Below are 15,727 nucleotides of genomic sequence, written 5' to 3'. Positions count from 1 at the left end.
GTCCAGCAGTCCAAGGAGTCCTCACACCCTCTGGTTCTGTTAAGACCAGAGTACAAAAAACAGTTTGTGTGTGTAGAGCTACATTATAAAGTGGAATAAAGGGCTTTAGCTCAACATTTTCATGTTGGGCAGCTGGAGCTGCGTGTCCTGGATCATGCCCTGTAGAAACAGTTGTTCCTTTCTTGTAGAGCTCAGTCGCAGCACCACAAATGAAGAAAAAACTTACTTATGGAAATCCTAAAATATTACATTTTTCTAACCCTTCTGTGGTTCCACAGATGCTTCCAAAGCCACCAGTGCAGTAGTAGGTGGTGACCACATGTGCCCTAGAAATCTGGTTCAGAACACAGGGAATTAGGGAGTAGGTGAGGCATGCCAAGGTCAGATTCCTCTTCTGTGTTAGAGGAACTATCAGAGTGGGCTCGTACAAGCTTGAAATGTACTTCAGAGATTTTCTCCTGATACTCTTTTCAAACAGTGAAACAACCAGTGACTCTTAAAAAAACTGTGGAGAGTGATCAAAGGTATTAAGTCTTTAATCAAAAAGCTTTTCTGCTGAGAAGAAATCGGACTTCTTGCATTCCTCAGCAAAGATTACACCAGCCTTGGAGTGTCTGTGGTGGAGACACCAGTGCAGGGCACAGGGCAGCCAGCAGAGAAGCAGCTGATTAGTGACAACATGTGCTAGACACAAGTTGCAGCAGAAGGTAAATGACATTTACATCCCTATGATGTAATGTCATGAGCTGTCACATCCCTGATGTGCTGAGCTGTCTGTTCCTATGGGTATGAATATTTCAGAGATCACCCATGTTGGAATTGAGCAGTGGTTACAAAGGAACACTGAGGTCTTTGAAATTCACTGTTTTATCAGCTGCTTTTGGCTGTTGGATGGACAATCCTCCAACTGCAATCTCAAGTCCAAACAAAGATGGGCTCAGGATATCATCCATGTGGCATCCCCCTCTTGAAATGCCCATTTCCACTTCCTCCTCTGCATGTGAGTACATAGTTTGAAGGAATCACATTCCTCCCTGTTGAGTCTGCTGTCTTTGATAAATAACAATTAGTAGCAGTAGCTAAGAATTACAAATTCCTACTATGGAGCAGTTGGAATTAGTCAAGAGAAAGTGTCAACAGCAACAGTAACGCTGTTAAATTCTAGTCACGCTTGCAGCCCTCCGCAGCTCCAGCTCTGCTGGTGTGAGAGGTTGCTTCACCTGAGAGTGGCCATACAAGGCTAACTGTGAGGGAGAGGTGATATTCCTTGTTTTTCCTCATGTGAAAAAATAAGTCTGGAAAGTTATGATAATAACACTCAGTTCTCAGAGCTTAGTTTGTAGTAAGTCACTATATATTGGGTAAGTAACAGATTGGGGCCATATTTGCATAATAAAGACCAATACTACTGTAAATTACATCTTGCTCTCTGCAATACCATAATTACAGACTTTATGGTCTGTAAACATCATATTCAAAGACAACTAAGCCCAAGCACGTGCTAACCTATATGCATCTTCTTCCTGATGGAACCACTGCCTGTGACTGGTTGAAGACACTGTGTAACAACAGCGTTGGTGTAATTTATAGACCTAGTACAGCAGAATGAAAACTAGACTGTGTTTTTTTGCCAGATTGCACAGTAGCCCTTATTGCTTTTAACAAATACACCTTTGACCCATTCAGTTGTACTCACTCTAGCTATTTTGTGCTCAAAACATGAGTTGCTGAATTATAAAAACTACTTATCCTTAGGGCGTTGGTGGCTCTTTTATTCTCAGGTACTGTGATGAACTCTTGATGAAAAATTCTTACCTGCAGAGATGTATTGCACATGCTTAACTGAGTAACAGCACATAGGCACGGGGAACACTGCCAGCACTAACAGTGAGTGACATGGCACTGGCTTCACATGACTTGTCTGGGAGGGGACAGCCGCCTCTGCTTGGAAACACACCCCTGTTGCCTTTGCCTAAACCCTCATAAAGTTTCCACAGCAGTGGTGAAAGGTGAAGAGTTGAACTCTGGGCTCTGAATAGACACAAAGGACCTCTCCTAGGCTACCATCAGCAGGAGGTGAGCGAAGAATGGGCAGCCAGAGTTCAAGGGTGTAGTAGCTTGAAAAGATATGATAGAAACTTTGAGGAAGTCATTAAAAGGCAGCGTCGTGTGTCTGTGTGAAGTCCATTGTGAGCTTTTCTAGGAACGGTGGTTGCCCTCAGACCCGTGCAGGGCTTGGTAGGACATCAAACGACGTCTGGTCCTGTGTCTGCCCACAGAGCTTCGTGGATATGCAACTGCTCAGGTGACCAGGTGAGTGGTCCTGTGTTTTTGTTTCTATATGTTCTGTACTTCCATGAATAGTTACAGCCTTTTTTCTCCCAGGAGCAGCTTTCCACTGTCTGTGCACTATAAAGGTTGATTCCAGGGAATTAAGGTCTACAACAGAAGGTTTAAGCAGGAAGGCAGAAGGAATACCGAGGTGAGCAGCCAGTCACTCAGCTGCACCCTCTGTGCAGGACTGTCTGGCTGCTGTCAGAAGGGTGCAGTGCAATGGGTACAGTGCAGGGGGAATGGCACCTGTGGTGCCTCATCTTGGGCACCAGAAATCTAAGGGGACAGCAGAGATGGGGTGTAAATAATGATGCACATGTTAAAACAATTGTAAAAAATATGGCAGTTCTTTCCTTTTCAGATTATACTGAGCATTGTAAAACATGGCTTAGACAAACTAACCTATCCTGGTACCTGAAGTGGAAAATTTGCTGAAAACAGATCTATTACTTAATGAACACTTGTTGGATAAATGAAGTTATACATGGAAATAATAATTTAGAAAATGTATTAGAATTCTTTTTTGACTAGTGTATGTATCCCCTTTAATGCCAAGAGACTGACTGGAAAATCAATTACTCTTACTTCAAGGTTGAGAATTTGATCTGGATCAATTTTTATGTTAACTAATTTGAAATAACTGAAAAGGAACTCTTTTTTTTCTTACACAGCTCTAGTTCTAGCTGATATTTGGAAATAGCTGCAGGCAGCTGAGAGCTTCACTGGTTGATTCGGGGCTGTAAAACATGCCAACATGAGAGCAGTGCCAAGCAGTTGAATGGCTTTTTTGTTTGCTGAAACAGCCATGGTTACATGAATGGTTTTTTAATGTATTTGGTTTATCCTGAATCAGGAGAGACATTACCCAACACTAAAAAGAGTAGGTAATTAGATGTTGGGGAAAACCTCATCCATCCAAATTTATCTTGGTTTAGTGTAAATATGTAAAGTTTTATCCTGAAATGTGGCTTACTAGAGGTTGCATATTGCATTTTACACATTAATAAGTGTTGCACATTACTGTTTTCAGCTCCCTGATGGATGGTTGTAAAGATAGGGATGTGCACAGCCAAAGGGCAAATTCTGAGGGGAAAAAAATCACAGTGAAGGTTGTCAAATGCTGGAACAGATTTCCTTGAGAAGCTGTGGAATCTCCCTCCCTGCAGACACTCAACTTTTGAAGGCTCTGAACAACCTGTTAAGAAAGCTGGAATGGAACAAAGCCTCAAAAATAAATGGATTATTCAAGCCTGACATATTTCAAGCATTTGTTTTCTTGGAGGCAGTGGGCACACCTGCCCTAAGAGGACCTCTGTGACAAGATGGGCATATAATGCGTGTTATGTAACAGATGTGATCAGAAGGTCTTGTAAAAACTATTATAAGATCAATTTAAATTTATCCTTGTGGCAAGGATTATTCACGCTGTTGTGTTCAGGCCAGCAGGTTATTTATGATTGTTTCTTACGGGTATTCTTCATCTATCTTAGAGTCCAACTATATTTTATCAATAAAATTGTGGTTGGCAAACAACATATAAGAGGAGAAGAGAATTGGCCCTGGCAGCTCACAGAGTCCAGTAGTGAGGAGCTCTAGGTCTGGGGAAAGACAAGAAGCCCTGGACACTGTGAGCTCCCTAATGCATTCTCATTTTAAGCAATAGCACCTTAGGGCACCTCTCACACTACCTTTTTTGGCCAAGGGAGACAAAGTGAACTTGGGTTTGGGTTTTTTTTAAGACTGCTACCAAAAGTTGGCATTTCCCATAGGAGTACATCCAACCCTGGCATTGAAATAGGGGGGTGGGAGTTGAGCTCCCAGTTTCCAGTTTCAAATCACTTTTTGCCTAGTTTTTCTTTTTTCCTTCTCAAAACTGTTTAACATTAGTTTCTTCCACTGAAGTGTGTGGTGGGCTGTTCTTGTCCTTTTCTGTCCAAGAGTAAGCAGGAAGAAGGTGTCTTAATTTTTCTATCTCATGCCCTTTAGCCTGCATACTAATATGTAATGTAGAGAAACAGAGCTGGAAACACCTGTAAATAAACAGAGTTATATTTGCAAGAACCCAGAAGGCTATAATTTCAAAGGTAAACTATAACCTCCTGGCTAATAAGGGGACTTCTTTTTGGCAGTGTATTCCTCCTTTCTGAGTCGCTGCAAGAAGAGTACTCCTAAGAGGCTTCCCTCCATCATAAAGGTAATAGAATATCATCTTCCTAATGGGTAATTTTTAAGTGTTTGTGCCTTAGACAGGTGCCTTTAAACCTCTCTGTGCTTTCCTTTGTACCTTAGTAACATGTTTTGCCTGTGCTTGAATATTCTGCTGAGTATGAAAAGCAAAATGGATTAAATTCCACAATCCTCAGTAATCTGGCCATTGTATTATTAGAACTTGTGTGTTTGTTTTTAAAGATCATGTGAAACCAAGAAAACATTAAGGAATGTTTTGTTAACTTTTGCTAATTATATTTGATGATAAGAGCGTTGCAATATAAAAACAGCTACACAATAATCCCTAGGACAGCCAGAACATGGCCTGACATAGAGAACCCTTTGTGGCTGTGGCCAGTGGTGAAGGCCCAGCAGCTACTTAAACCTTGGGTCTGATTTATTTTTGAGGTTTTTTTTAACAAAACGATTAACAAATGGTCAAGCCAGAGCCAGATGCAGGGGGATTTATTATGAGGTGGCCACATGTCCATTTAGGACTTTAACCCTCCAACTGACCATAGCAGGACTTGAAGCAAAGATGATTTTATCAGTTACCATGTTCTTAGGCTGTAATTTACAGTTTCTCTGCCACATGAGTGAAGGCTGTGTGGAGCTCTACTGTGTTAATCCTTTGTGGCACAAACTCACTTTGTTGTTTTAGGATTTTTTTTTTTCATTCCTGTTAGTTTAACTGCATGTTATGGAAGGAAACACCCCACATCATCATTTCCTCACAATCTGAGAAGGGCTGGAGCTGCTGCTGGGTGCACTGTATTCCTGGGTCAGATCAAGGGAGGCAGCTGTGTCACTACACGTGTGCCATGAGCAAAAAGCTTTGGGTTTGGCTATCCTCCCATATTTCTTTGTTATCCTTGCATCCCTGTTAGTCTTCTGGGACACTTCTAACTCATCAGGAAATAAGGGCATTTTTCTTCTCTAGAGCTCAGCTTTGCTCGATGGTAACATGAAGGATGGAGCAGGACAGGACAGGGCACACAGAGTAAATATTTTACACTTTTGCAACTGACTGGAAGTTGAGGGGATTTGCTGTTGCCAGCAGTGTAGTCTTTCACTCTCCAGCTGTCCAAGGTTCACTTACTTAGATCACCTTTTATTTCAGATGAAAACAGACTCTGGATATTCCACCATGGCTGAGCAGCAGAAGCAGGTAAAGGCTCAAGGTCATCTTTTAAGGGAAGAATTATCCAGGTGCTTTGGAAGGCTGGATGTGTTGAATCATCTTCTAAGAGAAGTGACAGACACATCCGCGTTCCGATCACTTCAGTACAATTAGGAGCTCATCTCTTATCACTACAGCAGCATTTCCCCTGTGTTTTTCCCTTCCAGTGGACTGCAGCTACAGCAGCAAGTGAGGAAAGGCCTGTTATCTTTGTGTGGCAAGAACCCACAACACTCCCCCATAACCAGAAGCTGGACCACCTCACTGGGCCCAGACCCAGCTGATGTGCCCCAGTCTCTTCACCATGCCAGCAGCAACCCTGTTCTGCACTTAAGGAATTTGCCAACTTCTACAAGCCCTTTAAGGGCAAGAACTCAAGCAATCCATGAATTAGTTTGGAAACTACTGTGCTGGAGCTGTTGGCATGAAGAGAAACAGGGTGTTAAGTACTTGGACTTGATGAACAAGATTTTTTTTATATATATATGTAAACTTCTCTGCTTCTACAGCTCATGTAATTACATTGTATGTGACTTGTTCATGTAATCACTTCATCACATGCAATAAAAGCACAGCCCCAAAACAAAACAGTTTCTAGCCAAAGGGCTTTTTAAATAGCTGAGGTTCTGAGCTTTACCTACTCTATCCTGTCTCAAGGCAAGACTTGCACAGTGTGTGGGGAGTATTAGGAGTTACTAATTTTTGAAACTTTTGAGTTCTTCAGCTGGAGGATGCTAAAGCATCTGAAATCTTATTTGGTCTAACTAAAAATTTTAACACTTGTAAGACATCAGAATTTTTGTCTGGTATGTTCTTTCTTCATCCCAGGAGAAAAAGCTCAAAGCTTTTTATAGCTTTTGTAACATTTTTTTTTAAAGAATATGTGGGTGATGTTCCAGGGTCTAAAGATTAAGAAAGTCTTACTTCAGCATAACATGGAGGCAACTGGAAGTATGAAATTGCTAAGAGAGCAGATCTCCAGCCCAGGATCCAGCAGGCACTATCTGAAGCTGGAGTTGAGACTTTTGCCAGCCTGGCCTCTGCAGTTCAGTACAGCCAGTGATAACACTGGCAGCTGATAGCATTGCTATAATATAAACTTGTAGGGTTCACAAACATCAAGCTGTAGGGCAAGAGTCCTGGCAATTAATTCCTCCCCAGTTGCTCACTTGATTAAAAAAAAAAAAGAAGGTGATAAGAGGAAATGTTTGTTTGTTTTAATAAGGAATATTTCAGTGCTAACAAGCAAAGTTCTGTCCTGGGACAGATAAATATTGCTGACAAGTCCTGGGTAACATTTAATGTTCTGTAGCTGTTACAGAATCTGAAAGCCACGTAAAGAGAATTTTTCTATATTGCATTACCCTAAACCACCTGCATTCAATGTTTCTCAGTGAGCTGTCTCTCTTGTTTGTCCTCTCTGACAGAAGACAAGCAGAACTGCAACTATGAATCATACTATTTCTACTCCAGTCTGTTTGTACAGCACAACACCACAGTTAAAAAACAGGAAGGACAGAGGAATGAAGAAGACAATAGCTGGTTATTATATAATATTATTTTAAAATTACATTGATTTTTTTTTAAAAACATCCTGCAGATAAATATAATTCATATTCACTAAGATTGCTGAACTCCAGAACCAATTCAAACTTGGGCCACTCTAAAAGACAGATCATTAATTACAAATTTGTCATATATTTGCTAAACATCTTGATTTTGAATATTTAAATATTCAAATATAGAATGCTGCTTTTTGAATATACTTATTCCTAGAATCAAAAGGTCTCACTGGTAATTTTCTGAGTCTTGCAGTTGCTCTGTACAGTTAAAATCCTTACTGTGATAAAAAGTCCTGCTAACATTAGAGCTGCCCACAGGAATATTTCTTCAGAAGATAACATTTCTGTGGCTGAGAGCAGGGATTTATAGAACTTTGTACTTGTGAGAAGCTGAGTGTTTTAGCTCCCTGTTGATGTGCAGTTGTGTTATACAGATGGCACATGATACCTGCTGGCCAAGTTGTACTCTCAGCACTGGAGCTGAGTTGTACCTGTGATGGCCTAAAGGCACAGCAAAGTGAATTATGAAAGGAAAGGTGTTAAAGCTCTGTTATACTTGGGGAAAAAAGGCAAGTTTCTGGGCACGTGGGCAATGGGCTTCACAAAGGGTCTTCAAAACAAAAAGGAATGTTGAGAGGAGAGGTTCTGGATTAACTGGAGCTGTTAACCAGGTCATCTGAGCACAGCAGTTCTTGACTATTTTGGGTGGGAAAAAGCATACTGTATCCTGGGAGGGAGAAAATACTGAAGGAGGGAGGTGCTGAAGTGGAGCACCACTCCTTACCCCCAGGTGTTCTTTTCCCACTGCTCCGAGTTATCCAGAAGCTCCTTGTACTCCTCCAGGTACTGAGCAGCATGCCAACTAAAAACAGAGAGGGAAAAATCAGTGGTCCTTTCTCTCCCTTTGGTTATTCCAGAGAAATTCCACATCAGTGACACGTCAGGTCTCTGTAAGCATGGCAGATGGATGTGTGTGTACTCCCCCCTCAATTACACACAATATCCCATAACAGCTTTGTTACTGTGTTCTTCAGAGTGTGTATGAAACAAAACAGGCCATCACAGGACTGCCTTTACCATTGCAAATACCAAAAATGCCAGGGCAGGCCTCAGCAGCACGTGCTTTCTCTTTTTGATTCCCACAGGAAGAGAAGCTCTGGGATGCCTTGAAGATCAGTGCCTACGCCTTCAGTACAGGCCTGCTCACGTTCACTGCCTTAGTGAACTCTGTTTCTTGGTAAGATTGTTCAAACAAAGTGGCTTGAGGTGAAACTTTTCTGTGAAAAGGGGAAAAAAGTGGATGACAAGAAGATGGGCAACCAAGAACTCTTATTTCCACAGGTTTATGCAGGATATAACTTTAGGCAATTTCTGGCAAACAACATGGCTGAAGTTCTACAACTTCTTTGAGGGAGATGAGTGGACAATCTTCCTCCTTGGTGAGTTTTAACAACACTCCTCTGTAGGAGAAATCATCCATGTACTGTATGTAAAAGGGGTTCATGGACCTGCCAAACTCACTAATCCCACAGAAAAGCACTGGCTTGGAAGCCAGAGACAGCTGATGTTGTGCAGCTGTTCTGCCTTTGAATGGGGTCACCATTAGACTCCCTGTACAGATTAAAAATCTGATCTTTTTCTGCTGCTGAAATGGCTTCCCTGTGAAGATACTTTGCTCCTGTGAGAACTGAATGACTCAGCAGAACTGATTACTAAAAATTTAAGTACAATTAATGGATTTTACTCTTGCTCTAGTACCTGTAAAACTCTTCTCTGTGATTAACAGCTGGTGAACAGAACTTATAGGGACCTTGCAAGGTTCTAGGGATCAACTCAACATTATACTACTTGTATTTAAAAGTAACCCAGAACAGAGAGACCTTTTCTTAGCCTCAGTTTTCTCAAGTTTCAACCTGTGAGACATTCGTCCTCTCTAACCTCCTCCCCATTCTTTAGATCTTACCTGGATGTCAAAACTTACCCATATTTCATTTTAAAGCATCTCAGGGCAGGTCTTGGCACGTCTGAGTCCCAGCAAGGTCCTCTGGATACTATGCCAGTGTATTTTGTTTCTGATTTATTCATAGCTCTCCATTCACACATCTCTGCCCTCTCCTCACGCCACAGGGGCTGCATTGGTGCCTGCACTTGCTTTCTGGGGCTTCAATGGAATCCTTATGGTGGCTGATATAACAGGAAAGCCAACTTTCATTACTCGCTATCGCATTCAGCTGGGCAAGAATGATCCTGTAAGTACTTCCCACTCTGCCTCTTCTGCTGGCTAAACACTTCCTGCAGTCTCTTAGGCCAGGAATGGGGAGAAGAACCTGTTATGCTTTTCTCTTGCAACCAGGTAGGATTCCAGGAGAATCAAGCCAAGTCTTGTATATCCACAGCAGAGAGGAAGGCAGATCCTATAATCAGGTTACTGATCAGATCTGGATTGACAGCTTGTTAAAAAGTTGGTCCCAAAATGAACTGCCTATAAATCTAAAAGCTTTTTATCCTTCCAACTAAAGCTGCATCACTCCTTACTTTGCCTCAAGTCCTGACTTCTCTTTTGCAGGTGGACACAAAGAAGCTGTGCCAAGCCATCTACACAGCACTGGGTAATCAGTTCTTTGTCTCCTTGCCTATGCTTGTGGCCATGTTCCATGTCATGAAATGGTGGGGCAACACCTTCAGCAAGGAATTACCCACTTTCCAGTGGTTTCTTGTGGAGCTAAGCATCTTCATCATAATAGAGGAAATTCTCTTCTATTATACACACAGGTGAGCTGAGCACAGGAACAGGATTCTGATTCTCCTCCATGCCTTTAAGATTATACTCATCTCCTACAACAGCAATAATCCTAGTCCCCCTCTTCCACCAGTCTAGAGTATTTATATGGGAAAACTTACAGGTCCTGAAATGCACCCTTACAACATGAGGCTTTGGTGCTGCCACTACCTAGAGTAAGCAAAAATGGGTAAAATTACAAAGGTGGAACAGCTTAGAAGCTAAGGAAGAAACAAAACAGGCAGCTTTACACAAGAGCTGTGTTCTTTGAAAAGAGTGAGGCTCAGTATCCTGAAAGAAAAAAAGTCCAAAAGGTCAGTGACTGATCTCCCGTTCCCTTGTACAACACCCACGAAACAGGGCCTGGCTCCCAACACTGCAGGATTTCTAGAGGACAAAGCTAGAACAAGGAGGACAAAAGCCTACAAAAGCCCATGCAGAAGTGAGCTCAGCACTCTCAGAAATATGTAGGTTTCCCTTTTAGACAAATGCACCAAAAAGTAAAATCTATTTCTTACAAAGAGCCCATGGAACCAAAAATTCTGACTCTAACAGTTGCCAGTTGGAAAAGTCAAAACAGTGAAAATACAGAGTCTTCCCCTAAGCAGTTCTCCCATATTTGAGCAAATGAGTCATTCAGGAACATTGATTTATAGGATTTATGTGGACTAAGTTTAACATCAGCCAGTGGACACATCAGTTGAGTGAAGGCTCAGTACTACAGAGAGAGAGCATGGGAAGGCAGGAGTCCTACACTCTTATTCCCAGTTTAAATCCTTAAGTGAGAGGAGATATGAGCAAGTCTCCCACAGAAATTCTGTGTTCTGTTATTCCATGTTCCTTTCTGCAGAGCTCAAAACCTGCCTTTCTCTGTTTTCTCCTTTCTCTGTTTGCTCTGCTTAGGCTTGTTCACCACCCAGTCCTGTATAAGCACATTCACAAGAAGCACCATGAGTGGACAGCCCCCGTCGGCGTGGTCTCCATTTATGCTCACCCTGTAGAACACATAGTAAGTGGATTCTCCCATAATCACCCTCCAGTTGCTGTGTGGAGCATGATTTCCATGGGATTAGGAGAAATGGTAAGAGAAGTAAATGTGATCAGTGTTTGCAGGAGTGTCTCCCAGCACTTCTCCAGCTGAGACTTCCCAGAAAACACATCCCACCTTGAAAAGATTCTACTTAGAAGTCCCATCTCCTGTTAACAGGAGTCCTGGGCCAGAGCACCAGCTCTGAGTCTCTCTGTGTGTCACGGGCAGGACACGGTGAAGTGATGCAGATCATCACATCACTGTGTGTGTCCACAGGCCATACCCTTTTACAGTGAGGTTTCCCAAGAGCAGCCTCAGTGTTATTCCACAGTGAAGCTGAAATTCATACCTCAGACTCCAGGATGATTTACTGGAATCATGCTGCCCTCACATCCACGGTTTGGTCTCATGTCTAACTCCTCCTACAAGCTTAGGGAGCTTGGGCTATGACTGTGGTTTGCAGTTAGTAGAACTCTGTTAGTCCCATAATTATTTTTTGGATGATTATGTAACTTTATTAAGATGTTCACAGAGGCATCTTCCCTTTGTGCTGTTTGCGCAAAACTAATGTCATGCATCACCCAGGTGACACAATTCAGCTCCTAGAGGAGGGTCTGCTTGTTGTGGAGCATTACTGAGGTGGTTTGTTCTCCTTTCCAGCTCTCCAACACGCTGCCTGTCATAACTGGCCCGATGGTCATGGGGTCTCACATTGTTTCAATCTCAGTGTGGTTCTCCCTTGCTCTCGTAACAACAAGCATTTCACACTGCGGATACCACCTGCCCTTCCTGCCATCTCCAGAGTTCCACGACTTCCACCACCTCAAGTACGTCTGGGCACTGCTCAGCTTCCCCTTCCCCTCCTGCCGGCACTCTGGCACCACTGGTGGGCAGAGCTCCTCTCCAAGGGTCAAGTGGGTTTGCACGACTCATGTACAGGCAGAGCAGCTCTCCAGTTCACCTGCTGAATGCTGCCAGTTCTTACAGCAGTTAAACAGATCAGGATTTCAAGGGACTCCAGCCCTGTCAAAGACAGTTCTCTGCAAGGCTCTTCCTAGAAGTTTAGAGGACATTGCATGTGATGTAAAGACAGGGCAAGTCACACAGGTGAAGGGAACATGCAGGAAGCCTGTCTGTTCCTCTCCCATACACTGGGATTAGAAACACTAATCAGATAACACCTTGCCCAGACAATCACAACCCTTCCTGGCAGAGATTCCCAGGCTCCTCCTATTCTGGAGAGAGCAGTTGCAGCAGGTTGTTCAGGGACACATACCTGAGCAGTGGAAGAATTGTTCCCATCTCCCAGATGTGTACCAGATTCAGACACTTCTCCAAGTCTGCCCCTCCTACAGATCCAGCCCATGGGACAGTTCACTCGCCACCCAAATGTTGGGCAGCACCACAAACACGGTGCCAGTTCTTATCTGTCGTTTCCTCTGAATCTCACCTCCTGTCAGGACACAGATGATTGCAGATCCAAGATGCTCTCTGGGCAGGACAGCTCTGCCAGTATCCCAGTGCTGGAAGCACAGCCACTCTGTGTCCCATGGCAGTTGAGTCTTGGGAGCACATGGAATGGTAATACAAGTGTCCAGCTGCTCCCACAGCTCAGCTGCCTGGGAGAGTCGTGGCTGCTGCTCAGTGCCACCATTTCTGGGTAACAAAGGCAGCAAAGAGGGAAGCTGCACAAGTTTCACCCAGGCTTCAACAGAGCTGCCAGGGAGACTGGTGCAGGGACAGAAATCACAGACAGGTTACAGGGCTCCCAAAGGAATGGAAATACAAAAGGTGAGGTAACCTCAGTAGCTTTCTAGCGATGTTTATCTTCGTTTGGTTCTCAGGTTCAACCAGTGCTATGGAGTCCTGGGAGTGCTGGATTATCTGCATGGCACAGACAGAGTGTTCAGACAAACCAAAGCCTTTGAGAGACACAAGGTCCTCCTCGGCCTCACACCGCTCTCCGAAAGTATCCCCGAGGCACCCAAGAGGGCCGAGTGAACCAGCCCAGCAGCTCTTGTGACCAGCAGAGTGAGAGACAATGATTTATGCCAAATAGTATTTTAACTGGGAAACAAGTTATTGTTCACACATAACGAGACCCGAAACTGAAGTCAAACATGCTGCTGGAAATGACTGCACATTTACTGCAAAAAACTCTTGCTCTAGAAATCTACTTTTAAGCAAAATGTAGTGGTTTGCTTCTTAATTACTTGCACTGTCCCTTGGTTCCAGCTGCCTGTGCATGAGCCAGGTGTGTTCTGGGCCACGTGACTCTGGGGAGTTTTCATTAAGAATTACTGAGGTTTTAGCACCAGTTTCCACAGGCAACTCTCAGCAGCACTGACTCTATAGAAACACCAGCAAGGTCACTGTAATTGCATGTGATAGTATTAAAACCACTATTTTTCTGAGACTCAGAGCACCTGGGATAGTAGATGCAATCCCATGGAAAAATCAGTGGTGCCACAGCTTTAGAAACTCTCCCCTGCCCATGCAGCAGAGACCTGACTCCCCCTGAGCAATCTCTGCCTGGGAGAGGTCAGTCCCCCTCGGAATTAGGGCTGTCACGGCCTCATGGCTGCTCCACAGATCAGTGGCAAACAAAAGTGAGTTTCCCCTCATGGGACAGGGAAGGAGCTGGGAGCTGATGTGCTACATGCCATCACCTCCTCCTGCTGAGCCTCATCTCACTCCGAGATACAACCAAAATTCCACAATGATAAATTACGGAAAGAGTCTTTCCAAGGAAAGCCAAGTCCCTGCTGTCCTGAGCTGTGTGGAGATCAGTGAAACACTGTAAGAAAGGACTCAACATAGCAGCCCCCAGAGCTTTATGCACATCCCCAAGTACCTACAGACCCATTGAGACATACTGTGAATTTTCTCAAATCTTTTTAAGTTCCAGTCTTGCCTGGGGGCCTGGGACAAAAACAACACATCTCCCCCAGTGCTAGAGCAGCCCCCCGAGGAGGGGACACGCAGGGCTGACCTGTGCTGCACTCACCTGTGGTCAGCCCAGCTCTACCTGTGGAAGTCAGCTCGTTTCCCCAGCCCTCCTCTGGTCCCTGCAGCCAGACAGGGATGAACCTGGCCCACTCAGCAGCTCCCAGCTCCCTGGGGAAGACAAGTCAGCAGAACAGAAAACCCAGGCTGCGATGTCTTTTGAAGTTTTTATTTTTATACATTTTTTTTTGTATTAAAAAGGAAAAAGCATAATTACCACAAATTACAAAGGACTAAAGCATTACTAGAATAATGAATCACATCAGCCTAGAAAGCAGATAATCTGAATAATATTAATGTTATAATACAAGCTCTCATTCAAGTATTTTACATTTTTCTCTTTTCCGTTTATACGTGATGATGATCCTAGCACATGGGTCAAAGATTATGTACTATCAACAGAGATGGATCATGTACAGCCGGCCGTATTAACAAGATTTTCCTCCCAAGTGATACATGGTCTGTGATGAGTCATTTTAAGTTTGTCTCTACGATAAATGCAGCTGAAGAAGGTTGCACACACTTTCTAGTTTTGGGAAACAGAAGGCTGAGGTTGGACACATGGGGTTTGAGAAGGGCCAGCACATCAAACCATCACCCCTTTGGCTCCAGGCGAGAGAGCAGAGGGCTGCACTCACTGGGGTGCAGCTCAGCAGGGGTTTCTGAGCCGCAGATCCAAAGGTTTTCAACCCCAGTGGGACCAGGACAGGCTGGGAGGGGAGGAGGGGGAGCGGGGCTGCACCAGGGAGGCTTGAAGGGGCCAAGTGGTGCCAAGCATCCCCTCCCATGAGGGGCACCACAGGCACAAGCCCCCCCGGTGCAGGGCTGGCACCTGGGGAGCAAGCAGGGACAGCACAGGGGGCCAGGGGGACCCCGGCACACCCTGCAGGGCCTGCTGGCACCCAGGGCACTCCCCGCTCCTCTGGAGCTTCCCACCAAGGGGATGTGCTTGTCACAGATACATCGGTCCTATGTTCAAGTGTCTGCAGAAAGTGAAACTGTAAACTACGCCTGGAAATGCTGCCCTCCAGCCACCTGCTCCATGCCACCGAGAGGAACATCTGTTAAAAATGTCATTTATCTGTTACCTGTACTGGAAGCTTTAAAAAAAGCCAATGAGGCATTTAACATCAAGTGTAGCAACTCCCTCAAGAAGAGCCCAGCACCCATTTCAAACAGTGACAAGTGACATAACCAGCCTCAGAGGAGACAGGAGACAATAAGCATTGCAAACACAGCTTGCTACATATACAATTTTCCTTTTTTTTTTTTCTCTTTTTCTTTTTGACAAAATAACTGGAAAGGCATTAACAGCTAGAAGGCCCCCTCTGCACTGCCATGCAGACACGTGGCAGGACACTGAGGTTAAACAGGTCAGTTTGTTACAGTACAGTCGACCAGTCCCGAGCAGTTCCCAAAACTCAAGGGACCCCTGTCAGGGGTGCAAGGGGGCAGCAGAAGAGGGACGGACAGGCAAAAACAGAGCAGCAGTATTATTACTTTTTTTTTGTTTGGTTTTCCCAAATGAGCATGGCAAAGCAACAAAACCTCCTCTGAAACACACCTTCTACCTCCACTCCTGACCCCAAGCCAGAGCTCTGTACCTGTTGCAGCCACCTGTACCCCAA

At 44.2% G+C, this 15,727-nt stretch overlaps 1 protein-coding gene across 1 annotated transcript; it reads left to right on the top strand.

The window, feature by feature from the left end:
• Positions 1–5,662: 5,662 nt before the first annotated feature.
• FAXDC2 (fatty acid hydroxylase domain containing 2) lies at positions 5,663–14,552 on the top strand. Its single transcript, XM_039385184.1, has 8 exons — positions 5,663–5,710; positions 8,430–8,521; positions 8,626–8,723; positions 9,412–9,533; positions 9,851–10,056; positions 10,967–11,072; positions 11,754–11,920; positions 12,938–14,552. The coding sequence occupies exons 1-8, from the start codon at positions 5,663–5,665 to the stop codon at positions 13,092–13,094; spliced, it is 996 nt and encodes a 331-aa protein (XP_039241118.1). The 3' UTR covers positions 13,095–14,552.
• Positions 14,553–15,727: the final 1,175 nt, after the last annotated feature.

Source organism: Pipra filicauda, unplaced genomic scaffold (genome assembly GCF_003945595.2).
Source record: "Pipra filicauda isolate LSUMZ 115617 unplaced genomic scaffold, ASM394559v2 scaffold3_size10097308_pilon, whole genome shotgun sequence".
In the NCBI taxonomy this organism is placed as follows: Eukaryota; Metazoa; Chordata; class Aves; order Passeriformes; family Pipridae; genus Pipra; species Pipra filicauda.
Note: the sequence above shows the minus strand (reverse complement) of the source record. Positions and strands in the feature narration are given on the sequence as shown.

Bases quoted from the DNA above. Each gene is read 5' to 3' on its own strand.
- FAXDC2 (XM_039385184.1), top strand. From the start codon at position 5,663: ATGAAAACAGACTCTGGATATTCCACCATGGCTGAGCAGCAGAAGCAG. The intron at 5,711-8,429 runs GTAAAGGCTCAA...TGATTCCCACAG, and splicing joins TGGCTGAGCAGCAGAAGCAG to GAAGAGAAGCTCTGGGATGC. The intron at 8,724-9,411 runs GTGAGTTTTAAC...CTCACGCCACAG, and splicing joins GTGGACAATCTTCCTCCTTG to GGGCTGCATTGGTGCCTGCA.